Below are 12,903 nucleotides of genomic sequence, written 5' to 3' on the forward strand. Positions count from 1 at the left end.
GGAAAAGGAAGATGGTAATGCTTCATATTCTCGCTTGGACTCTATTAATGGTTTATTTTGCTTCTGAGAAAGATCATTTGCTGCAAATTTCAGTCTCGATACAAGACACATAAAATTTCTTCCCAACCTAATTAAAGATTTATATATGCATAACTATTCATTAGGATTTGAGCCAGAAGAAAAGAAGTACAGAGTTCTTTTGTAAACAAAGCATGTTCGAGAAGGTTGCAAGGAAACACTGGATTCTAACTTTAGGCATAGACGAATCATGGAGAGAGACGCAGAGCATATCGCCTGAAATTTTCTATTACTTGCCCGGTGTTTGCATTAATGGATTCATCTATCGGTTTATCTATTGGTTTGCTAAGGATAACAGACCTGTCATAGCTGCATTTGATATCAAATCTGAAAAGCTCAATATTCTTGCATTGTGGAGTGCATCTCATCACTGTATCGATGATTACAAGCTTATAGAGGTGAAGGGTAAATTAGCCGTCATCGATATTGAAAAATGGTTAAGTGGATACATCCGCTTGTGGATTTATGAAAACACTCAGAAAGAAGATCGACGGAAGAGTCATGTCATTCACTTTCCTTCTATATGGAACGACATACAATCTAGGTTACTATCATATTTTCTTCGAATCATGTCATTATGCATATATATATGTATTTCCAGCTCAAAGGATTTAAAACAGATTTGCAAAGGAATTCCAAATATATTAAATCTTTGAAGTGCAGAATCAAACTCACAACTATCAAGTGCGAGTATTAACTTGAGTAGCAGGAATAATAAACCCCCTGCTATAATGCAAAATTTTATTAAAATTGCTATGGCTTGGGTGAACTAATCTCCAGGAACCACAATTGTCTCCTCCAAGATCAAAAAAACAAGAAGCTGGTTTCAGTAATTCCCTGTCCAAAACCGAAAGTGAATGCGATAACAAATAGAGTTGATGATGTTTTTAAACTTCTTAGAGGAGACTAGTCTCCTGCAGAAATGCAACTTGAGTCTTATACAAACTTTGAAGCATGTAGTATCTAATATTTATGCATAGCCACCACGATGACTAACAGAATAGTTAGTGCTATCCCACAACACTCTCCATGATGTTTCACACATAATAAGTTTTAAGACTAATGAGAGTCGCAGAGAAATCTTTGAAAGCCTCAGGTGAAAATATCTGCTTTAAAAACATAAAAGACTTTCATTTATATGGGGTTGTAAGATAACTATAGATGGAACAACGCCTATCTTCCTTGTGGAGCAATTCTATGATGACTTTGGCATATTCAGCTGTTACACCCTGTATCTTCGAAGAGCACTTATCAAATTTGAAACATAAGTACGTTGAGTTAGGGTTAAGTAAAATCACTTTGGAATATAAGGAGTAAGCATTATTAAGTATATTTAATGAGTGAAGGATGTATATAAGGTATACCGGAAGGTTTTATAAGGAAATGAGTAGAAGAAATGGAGTAGTGCTACTTTGGAGAAAGGATGGGTAATGTTTTGTGTGAAAATTTTGGTCCAACTTGGGGGACGAATATCTCTTAGCAAATGAAGTGTTTTGAAGTGAAACAAAAGCCTAAAATGAAGTTCGTTGAGTCTAGTTTCCAACAACAAACCACTCGTCGATAGGACATCGGATTAGAAAATTATGCACGTTACAAGTTTGGCTGACAGAGCAGAAACACATGCTACAGTACTGCTACAGTACCCGACTGCTACAATGCTGCTACAGTAAAAATGCTACAGTGAACCCGACCCAAATTTGACCCCTATATAAAGGGTAATAACCCCCTTTTTACATCAGATTTGCCCAGAAATTTTAAGAGAGAGAGTGAGGGAATTAAAAAGTGAGCAATTTTCAAGTAGCGGAGTAGTGGTTTAGGTCCGGGTAACGCATGGTTGTGATTCTAGTATTGTTTTGCGGTGGATTTTAGCGTGGATATTGAGGATATTGCTGTCTTAACAAGAAAAAAGTTATGAATCTTTCTCTTTTGGTATTATTTAAGGCTTATTTACGGAGATAAAGTCGTTAAATAATTGTGTAGTAAATTGGTTAGTTATGGAAGTTGGAAAACAACGTGTGTGCTGTTTTATGGTACATATTGGTGTTGGAAATGATGTTATTGATGTTGGTATTGTTGTTGTTGTTGTTGTTGTTGGTTGCTGAATTGAGATTCCGGGCTAGGCATATAAACAGGGGAGATGCTGCCCGATTTTCAGCAGGATATAAAATAATTTAACTTGAGAGCTTAGCACAAATATACTACGATGAGTCTAACGATTGTGTGAATCCTCTTAAATGTAGACTTGCGAGCTCGGACGAATAAGTGTAGATAATTAGATGTTGAATAGGTACGTAAGGCTAGTCCCTTTCTTTCCAAAGAGATGATTCCTATGCTATGATTCCATATGTGTTTCCATAACCTTCTTATTTCCAAAATTTAGAAGTTCATGATTTTTAAAAGCTTTTTATGATACTAAAGATGATATGTTTTCTATGATGAACATGATGATGATGATTTTTATTCTAAAAATTCCAAAGCTTATGATTTTAATGCTAAGATGAGATTACTGAGCTTATTTAATGATTTTCTTGATTCCACTCATTGCTCTTGATCTCACTTTACAATCATTGTTCCTTCAATGTGAGGTAAAGCGATGATGATTGTTCCATAATATAAATCGGAGGCTACCGACCTTACGTCACTCCGATAAAGTGATAACTTTTATTTGGGCTCTCATGCATGCTACTTATACTATATATATATATATATATATATATATATATATATATATATTTATTTATTTATATGTACCTATGGGGTAAGGGGAAAGGTGAGGCGTTATATATGCATAGCCACCTGATCAGCTGGATATCATCCCGGACGCGGGATATATGGATAAATGGATCGGGCTGCATGTTCCGCAGCAATATAGTATATATAAATGGATCGGGCTACACATTTCGCAGCAATATAGTATATATATATATGGATCGGACTGAACGTTCCGCAACACTATTATGGTATATATGTATGAGCAAGCTTTTACGAAAAACTAAGCATGCATGGTATCCGCCTTACAAGGCAATCAGATGCACAGGTTATCTCTTTATTTCATATTATGTCCCATATCTCTTGTTATATTGTTATTCATGCCTTACATACTCAGTACATTATTCGTACTGACGTCCCTTCTTGTGGACGCTGCGTTCATGCCCGCAGGTGTGGATAGACAAGACGATGATCTTTCATCGTAGGCTGCCTTCAGGTATCAGTTATGATTGGCGAGCTCCACTTCTTCCTGGAGCGCCGCCGAGTCTGGATGTATATATGTTTGTATGATTTTTGTTCAGGGCATGTCGGGAGCCCTGTCCCGACTTGTATACTTCAGTCATGTTCATACAGGCTTTGCAGACAGTTTCTGTGTATAGCTTCGTTATGTTCTGTTGGTCGTTATATTGGCGTCGTGGGTCCATTGGACATATATTTATACATGATATTACGTTCATATCTAGCCTTAGCCTTATTTTGTCATTTGAGACATAGAGAATACAAGTTATAAGTTGGTTCGCTCGGTTTCCGTAAGGTGCCGGGTGCCAATCACGCCTTACCAAGGGTGGGGTGTGACATCAGCATCACCCTAAGAGGTAATATTGTCAATTTCCAGAAAAAACTGAAGATGGAAAAACAATAAGATACTCAACTCACTGATAGCAGCAGTGGCGGAACTAGAAATTTTACTAAGGGGTGTCAAAATATAAATAAGTAAATATACGAAGAAATAAAGGGGGTTCAATACATAGTATATATACACATAAAAAAATTCTTTTTATGTATTTACACAGTGTACTTTTTCAGCGAAGGGATGTCAGTTGACACCCCCTGGATGCATGTGGCTCCGCCATTAGATAGTAGGACTTCTGTCACACCCCCGACGAGGAGTATGACAGGCTCCGACCCGTAAGCCGAAGTCACATGACTTATCTGTTACTTGGACATCACATACCATAAATCAAGAACATCTACTCGCGGAAAAGGAGCCAACATAAAGGTATTTGATAAATCAACACGTATATACACATGCGGACCGACAAGGTCGCTACATCATCAAGTATATCTCAAAGCCGACAAGGCAATCAAAACATATCAAGAAGCCAAAACAAGGCCTACAAGGCCATACCTAATTTCTACATATCCCACAATGTCCATGAGCCTCTAGGAGTATACCTATGAACATATTTTACACCAAAAGAAAAATACCAAAAGATGGCAAGCCCGGAGTAGAGGTACTTGCTAGCACCGCTGAAGCTGGGAAGTCCTACTGCGGTTGCTCTTCAACAAATCTGTCAGGGCCTGCAGCACGAAATGCAGCGTCCCGTACAATGGGACGTCAGTACGGATAAAAGTACTGAGTATGTAAGGCAGGAGGGCAACAACACAATTAAGATAAAATGGGACATTAGTATAGGCAAAAGAAAAATCCAACATCTGGAAGTAGCGCAAAATGCAATGCATGAGAAAATCATTTGTATGCTCATATGTATATATATCTATATATAATAAATAGTATTCATGCCCGGCCGTAAGGCTCGGTGTCATATATGTAAAATCATGCCCGGCCATTAAGGCTCGGTGTTATCATCATTAGCCCGAGTCCGGGCCTCCCGCGTCCGGGGCGATATCATAACATGCCCACTGCAGTGGTGTACGCATCTACGCACCATGCCCGGCCAACTATAGCGCAGCACGGTGTAGTAAAATAGTGCAATACATGTATATATAGGTATATACAATTATTGGGCTGAATTGAAAAAAAAAAGGACTGTGCAGATTTCCGCTTTCCTTCCGCGATGCGGAAGGAAAGCACAGAGTTCTGAGGGCTTCCGCTTTTCTTCCGCGATGCGGAAGGAAAGCGCAATTCCCTGGAGCTTTCTGCACAGAACTCAGTTTTCCTTCAGTAGCACTGTTGTGAGGCTGGTTTTGAATGAGAAAATCAAGGATCTGATTCTTGGCCTTTCGGGGTGACATAAGGTCGTTAACCCCCGAATAGTTTATGGAATTCATCTCGAGTCCAAAGGAATAATCGATGACGACGAGTGAAATAATGTCTTAAAACCAATCAAACAACAAGACCTTGAGATTGAAAATACAAGCATAGGAATGAATTGGCATTTGTTATGGAATGCTCGTGTTTATGTACTAATTGGATTCGTGCCAAAGAAAGAGGAAACGAACGCCTTACATACCTTATTCGTCGAGCCACCACTTAAGAATTCCTTATATCGACGCTTGCCCTTCACCCGAGCCTATATATATCGAGAAAGATATCATTAATCACACCTTCATCATAAATCCATCAACTTATAAGTATTAATTGTGGAAGACTAATTTGCATATTTCCATCAACTCATGAACACCAATCTATGGAAGTCCCATTTGGGGTTACAGAAATTTGGGCAGCATTTCCCCTATATCGTCGACTTCTTCCAAATATCCAAAACAACTCCCAAACAATACCGAAAACATCAACAACAACATTCTTAACATTCTACAAGACAATTTATACGTATTTTCACTCAAAATCTTCTTCAAACCTCAATCCATAAGCCAACAACATCAATACAATAAACTACAACTCTTATTCTTGTAACTATTCCTTAATCAAAGTTAATAAGAAAAAGATTCAATGATTCATACCTTGTTTTTCACTAAAGTGGCAAGACCTTCAATACCCACTTGTTTCCATTCTAGCTTCAACACAAAACGATATGATACTCGCGACTATACGTTGTCCGGACTCCGATTAGCACTCTAGAGCTTAAACGTTTTCTCAAATCTTCACTTCTATGTGAGATTTAAGAGCCTTTTTGGAGCTGAAATTTCTGGAACATTTTAGAGATTTTTGGATGAGAAAAATGAGGGTTTGACCCTTTTTATAGGGGCTGGGCGTAGTACTGTAGCAGTACTTTAGCAGTACTGCAGCAGTGTTGTTTCTGCTTGTTGGCTCAGTTTGTAACGTCTATAATTCTCTACTCCGATATCCTATCAATGAGTGATTTGTTGCATTAGAAACTAGACTCGACGAACTTCATCTTAGAATTTTTAAAAACCTTAAAACTCCTAATATTCATGGAGATATACCCCTCCCAAGTTGACTCAAGATCCTGTTTCAATTTTTTTTTTTTTGACACACGTAATTTCCTTGATTTGCTTGGTCCCCGAGTCTTCCATAGATTATTATATGGACTCAAAACCTCATAACCATGAGATGAATGTGCCACGTCTAGACTTAACCAACTAACGCCCAATAGATTCCCCGTTCGCGACTACGAGGTGTAACATTCTCCCCCCCCCCCCCCCCCTTTTTAAAACATTCGTCCTCGAATGTTGGAGTACCCGAGGGTTAATAATTTGTACGGAACGTTAGTAAGGTATCTCTCCTACAAGTCACAAGTCCTGACCACCAGTCTTACCTGATACAGTAATTAATGACATGCGATCATACGATTATTAGAATAATATTTCTCATCCTATTAAGCTTCAAGGGGGGTTTAAATATAATTCTTACCTTGTAAGTGATTTGCGGATGTAGCCGAATCTTGCAAGAATTCTTTCGGAGTAATATCATCTATGATGGGGAATAAATGGGGATACTTGGACTTCATTTCTGCTTCGGCTTCCTTTGTCATCTCTTCCCTATCTTTACTCCTCCACAGAACCTTCACTGCAGCCACGTCCTTGTTTCGGAGTCTGCGAACTTGTCTATCAAGAATAGCAATTGGTTCTTCCTCATATGTCAAATTTTCTGTAACTTGTATGTCATCCACAGGTACGATTCTGGATGGATCTCCAATACACTTCCTAAGCATGGACACATGAAAAACTGAATGAACCGCTTGCAGTTCTGATGGAAGCTCCAATTCATAAGCCACCCTGCCTACCTTTCGGATGATCTTATAAGGTCCGATATATCGGGGACTGAGTTTCCCTTTCTTACCAAACCGCATCACGCCTTTCATAGGTGATATCTTTAAAAATACCCAATCACCTACCTGGAACTCTAATTCTCGTCGTCGTACATCTGCATAAGATTTCTGACGGCTCTGAGCTGTGCGCAATCGTTCTTGAATCAGCTTTACCGTTTCAATAGCCTGATGAACAAGGTCTGGCCCGAATAAGTTCGCTTCTCCAACTTCGAACCAACCAGCAGGGGACCTACACTTCCTACCATAAAGAGCTTCATATGGAGCCATTTTGATACTGGCATGATAGCTATTGTTGTAGGCAAACTCTATCAAAGGCAAATGATCATCCCAACTTCCTTGAAAAATCCAATACACAAGCTCGTAACATATCTTCTAAGGTCTGAATAGTCCGCTCAGCTTGCCCGTCTGACTGCGGATGGAAAGTCGTACTAAGATTTACTCGAGTACCAAGACTTTCCTGAAAAGATTTCCAGAACTTTGTTGTAAACTGGGTGCCCCTGTCTGAAATAATTGACAGTGGAATGCCATGAAGGCGCACAATCTCCTTAAGATATAGCTTAGCATAGTCTTCAGCAATGTAGGTAGTTATTACTGGCAAGAACTGAGCTGATTTAGTTAACCTGTCGACAATCACCCAAATAGAATCGAATTTGCGACGAGAACGGGGCAATCCCGTGACAAAATCCATATTAATCACTTCCCACTTCCATGCTGGGATCTCTATTTCTTGTAATAATCCACTGGGTTTCTGATGTTCGATCTTCACCTATTGGCAAGTGGGGCGTTGAGCTACAACGTTAGCAATATCTTTCTTCATGTCATTCCACCAGTAAAAGCCCTTGAGGTCATGATACATCTTGGTGGACCCGGGATGAATTGAATACCGGGAGTGATGAAATTCTGACATGATCCTGTCCCGAAGCCCAGTTACATTTGGAACACACAACCGACCTCGATATTTGAGAAACCCATTCGAATCCAGTTCGAAGGCTGAGATTCTATTCTGTTGCACTCCTTTCTTAATGTTAATTAAAACTGGATCTTCATACTGTTGAGTCTTTACATCCGAGGCAAGAGTCGATTGGGATATATTATGTAGAGCAATTCCAGTGTCTTCCGAATCTAGTAAGCGAACTCCCAAATTTGCCAAGCGATGAAGTTCTCTAGTCATTTCTAATTTTTCTGCTGGCACGTACAATAGACTTCCCATTGATTTACGACTTAGGGCATCAGCTACAACATTAGCTTTGCTGGGATGATATAAAATTTCAACATCGTAATCCTTTAGCAATTCGAGCCATCTTCGTTGCCTCAAATTCAATTCCTTTTGCCTAAATATATATTGAAGGCTTTTATGGTCCGTATAGATATCGTCATGGACTCTATATAAATAATGCCGCTATATCTTTAAAGCGTGAATCACTGCTGCCAGCTCCAGATCATGGGTTGGATAATTTTGCTCATGTTTCCGTAGTTGTCGGGAGGCATAAGCAATTACCTTACAATTTTGCATCAACACACATCCCAGACCAGTGCGTGACACATCACAGTATACAGTATAAACCTCGGTGCCTTCTGGAAGGGTGAGGACAGGAGCGGATATCAACTTATCTTTCAATTTCTGGAAACTCAGTTCGCACGCTTCCGACCATTGAAACCTGGCGCCCTTCTGAGTTAATTTTGTAAGGGGAGCTGCTATAGAAGAAAATCCCTCTACAAATCTTCAATAATACCCAGCAAGACCTAAGAAACTTCGGACTTCCGAAGCGGTCGTTGGTCGAGGCCAGTTCTTAACGGCTTCAATCTTCCGATCATCAACTTTAATACCTTCATCGGACACAATATGGCCGAGAAAAGCCACTGAAGCTAGCCAAAATTCACATTTGTAAAATTTCGCATACAACTTTTGATCTCGCAGTGTTTGCAACACCTTTCGGAGGTGATCAACATGTTCCCTCTCCGAACGAGAATATACCAAGATATCATCAATGAATACAATAACAAAAATATCCAAGAAGGGTCGGAATATGGTATTCATTAGTTCCATAAACGCCGCAGGAGCATTTGTTAATCCGAAAGACATAACTAAGAATTCAAAATGCCCATATCTCGTTTGAAAAATTGTCTTCGGAATGTCTTCCCCTTTTACTCGTAGCTGATGATACCCTGACCTCAAGTCAATCTTCGAGAAGCATTTAGCATCCTGTAGCTGGTCAAACAAATCATCAATTCTAGGCAATGGATATTTGTTCTTGATAGTCACCTTATTCAACTGCCGATAGTCGATACACATTCTTAGTGAGCCATCCTTCTTGCGCACGAATAATACCGGTGCTCCCCATGGAGAAGTACTGGGCCTAATGAAGCCCTTGTCTAATAAATCCTGAAATTGCACCTTCAATTCGCGCAACTCGGCGGGGGACATACGATATGGGGGAATAGAGATGGGTTGAGTGTCCGGATACACATCAATTACAAATTCAATTTCCCTTTAGGGAGGGAGACCTGGTAATTCATCGGGGAATACGTCCTGAAATTCATTGACTACAGGAATGAATTGTAAAGTTGGTGGTTCAGCTTCAGTACTCCTGGCTCGAACCAAATGATAAATATACCCTTTAGAAATCATTTTTCGCGCCTTAAGGTAGGAAATAAACCTACCCTTTGGTGTTGGAGTATTGCCCATCCATTCGAGAATTGGTTCACCCGGAAACTGAAATTTCACAGTTTTGGACCAACATTCCACATTGGCATAGCAAGAGGCTAGCCAATCCATTCCCATGATAGCGTCAAAGTCCACCATTTGTAACTCCACCAGATCAGCAACTGTGACCACATACCGTAACCACACACTTACGATAAATTCGTCTTGCAATAATAGTTTCCCCGACCGGAGTAGAAACTAAGAACGGCTTGGACAAAGATTCGGGCTTTATACCGAATTTATCAGCAATATAAGGGGTGATATAAGATAGCGTGGAACCCGGATCGATCAATGCATAGACATCATAAGAATAAATGGATAAGATACCTGTCACAACATCGGGAGACGACTCAAGATCTTGCCGTCCTGCAAGTGCGTAAATACGATTCTGGTTGCCGCCGGAAGCCGATACCTGACCTCTTCCCCGACCTCTACCTGCTGGGGCTGGGGAAGAACCTTGTCCAGTAGGGCGAACAGAAGATGAAGAACCCGCGATCGAGCCTGTTGGCTGAGCTGGGCCTCCTATACCACGAGATGGACAGTTTCCCATAACATGACCAGGTTGCCCACAGGAGTAACACACCCCCATGCCTTGGCGGCACTGGCCAGAGTGGCCTTTACCGCACCAGTCACAACGGGGCAATGAAGGCCTTGCCTAGCTAGATTCTCCTCTGTAGGAAGGAACTGACGCTCTCGAGCCTCGACTCGGCCCAGAATAAGTGGGTCTATCATGACTCTGCCTCTGGAACCTGGGAGGTGCACTAGTCGCTGAAGGATCGGATCTTCTATAAGAATGGGGCCTATAATCTTCCTGATAAGCACCTGAATAACCTACGGATCTAGCCCGCTTATGACTGCCCCTTCTCGATTCTTGCTCAGTCCGCTGTCGGCGTTCAAGGTCCTCTAAATTTTGGGCATACGCCTGAATACGAGCAATATCCATACCACTCTGTAAGGAAGCCGTCATACAATCCTTAATCAAGTGAGGCCCAAGTCCCGTCACAAAACAATGTACCCTATCTTCCATCTCAGCTACCATCGCCGGGGCGTATCTGGCCAAGGAATTAAACTTCAAACTATATTCCCGAACGCTCATATTATTCTGGCGAAGCAATAGAAATTCATCAGCTCTAGCTCTACGAACTTCAGCTGGCAAATAATGATCCATAAAAGCTCTGGTAAATTCCGACCATACTGCTGGAGGTGCGTTCGACCCTCTCGATTGCTGCCAAGACTCATACCATACCGCGGCCACATCCCACAGTCTATGAGAAGCTAGCTCCACCGATTCTGTGTCAGAAGCATGCATTACCCTCAAAGCGCAGCCCATTCGATCTATAAAATTCTGCGGATCATCCTTCGGGTTTGTCCCCGTGAACACCGGAGGGTCCAAGGTATAAAAATCACGTACACGAGAACTTACAGCCCTTTCTGGAAGGCCAGCCTGCCGCTGAGTTTGAGCAGCCACCAATCTAGTCAATAACTGGACTGCGTCTCGCAAGTCCTGTTCGGTAGCAGCGGGGTGAGGAGCTGGAGGTTGAGGAGCCGGAAGGTCTGGAGCCCTATCTTGCTCTCCGGCACCTGATGAAGTAGGAGTAGCATGCGAGGGGGTAGCACTCTGAGGCTCACCATGCTCTAACTCAGGTGGCGGTGCTCGGCTCGGGCCTTCCCCAGCAGTGCCCAGTATTTTACTGACTTTCTTCTTTCTCGGAGGCATCGCTGAAAATTAAACACTGAAAGATTAGATGGTTGCATTCTTAACTTGGCTCTATCGCACGATCTAGAACAATGAAGAAAAGGATCTTCCTAAATGTCCTGTAGCCTCCTAGCTATAGATATGGTGCACGACATATCGATAACCAAGACTCTACTGGACACGGCTCATGGACATCCCTAGGACTGAACCGCTCTGATACCAATTTGTCACATCCCCGATGAGGAGTATGACAGGCTCCGACCCGTAAGCCAAAGTCACATGACTTATCTGTTACTTGGACATCACATACCATAAATCAAGAACATCTGCTCACGGAAAAGGAGCCAACATAAAGGTATTCGATAAATGAACACATATATACACATGCGGACCGACAAGGTCGCTACATCATCAAGTATATCTCAAAGCCGGCAAGGCAATCAAAACATATCAAGAAGCCAAAACAAGGCCGACAAGGCCATACCTAATATTTACATATCCCACAATGTCCATGAGCCTCTAGGAGTATACCTATGAGCATATTTTACACCAAAAGAAAAATACCAAAAGATAGCAAGCCCGGAGTAGAGGTACTTGCTAGTGCCGCTGAAGCTGGGAAGTCCTACTGCGGTTGCTCTTCAACAAATCTGTCAGGGCCTGCAGCACGAAATGCAGCGTCCCGTACAAAGGGACGTCAGTACGGATAAAAGTACTGAGTATGTAAGGCAGGAGGGCAACAACACAATTAAGATAAAATGGGACATTAGTATAGGCAAAAGAAAAATCCAACATCTGGAAGTAGCGCAAAATGCAATGCATGAGAAAATCATTTGTATGCTCATATGTATACATATCTATATATAATAAATAGTATCCATGCCCGGCCGTAAGGCTCGGTGTCATATATGTAAAATCATGCCCGGCCATTAAGGCTCGGTGTTATCATCATTAGCCCGCGTCCGGGCCTCCCGCGTCCGGGGCGATATCATAACATGCCCACTGCAGTGGTGTGCGCATCTACGCGCCATGCCCGGCCGACTATAGCGCGGCACGGTGTAGTAAAATAGTACAATAGATGTATATATAGGTATATACCATTATTGGGCTGAACTGAAAAAAATGGACTGTGCAGAGTTCCGCTTTCCTTCCGCAATGCGGAAGGAAAGCACAGAGTTCTGAGGGCTTCCGCTTTTCTTCCACGATGCGGAAGGAAAGCGCAATTCCCTAGAGCTTCTGCACAGAACTCTATTTTCCTTCAGTAGCACTGTTCTGAGGCTGGTTTTGAATGAGAAAATCAAGGATATGATTCTTGGCCTATCGGGGTGACATAAGGTCGTTAACCCCCGAATAGTTTATGGAATTCGTCTCGAGTCCAAAGGAACAATCGATGACGACGAGTGAAATAATGTCTTAAAACCAATCAAAAAACAAGACCTTGAGATTGAAAATACAAGCATAGGAATGAAGTGGCATTTGTTATGGAACACTCGTGTTTATGTACT

General features: G+C 41.5%; 1 protein-coding gene across 1 annotated transcript; it reads left to right on the top strand.

Annotated features, from left to right (window-relative positions):
* Positions 1-212: 212 nt before the first annotated feature.
* On the top strand, positions 213-951 carry LOC132628532 (putative F-box protein At4g38870). The gene is made up of 2 exons (XM_060344310.1): positions 213-581; positions 859-951. Exons 1-2 carry the CDS (start codon positions 213-215, stop codon positions 949-951), a joined length of 462 nt encoding a protein of 153 aa, XP_060200293.1.
* The last annotated feature ends 11,952 nt before the right edge of the window (positions 952-12,903 follow it).

This window comes from Lycium barbarum, chromosome 2 (assembly GCF_019175385.1).
Source record: "Lycium barbarum isolate Lr01 chromosome 2, ASM1917538v2, whole genome shotgun sequence".
In the NCBI taxonomy this organism is placed as follows: Eukaryota; Viridiplantae; Streptophyta; class Magnoliopsida; order Solanales; family Solanaceae; genus Lycium; species Lycium barbarum.

Bases quoted from the DNA above. Each gene is read 5' to 3' on its own strand.
- LOC132628532 (XM_060344310.1), top strand. From the start codon at position 213: ATGTTCGAGAAGGTTGCAAGGAAACACTGGATTCTAACTTTAGGCATA. The intron at 582-858 runs GTCATTCACTTT...ACTAATCTCCAG, and splicing joins AAGATCGACGGAAGAGTCAT to GAACCACAATTGTCTCCTCC.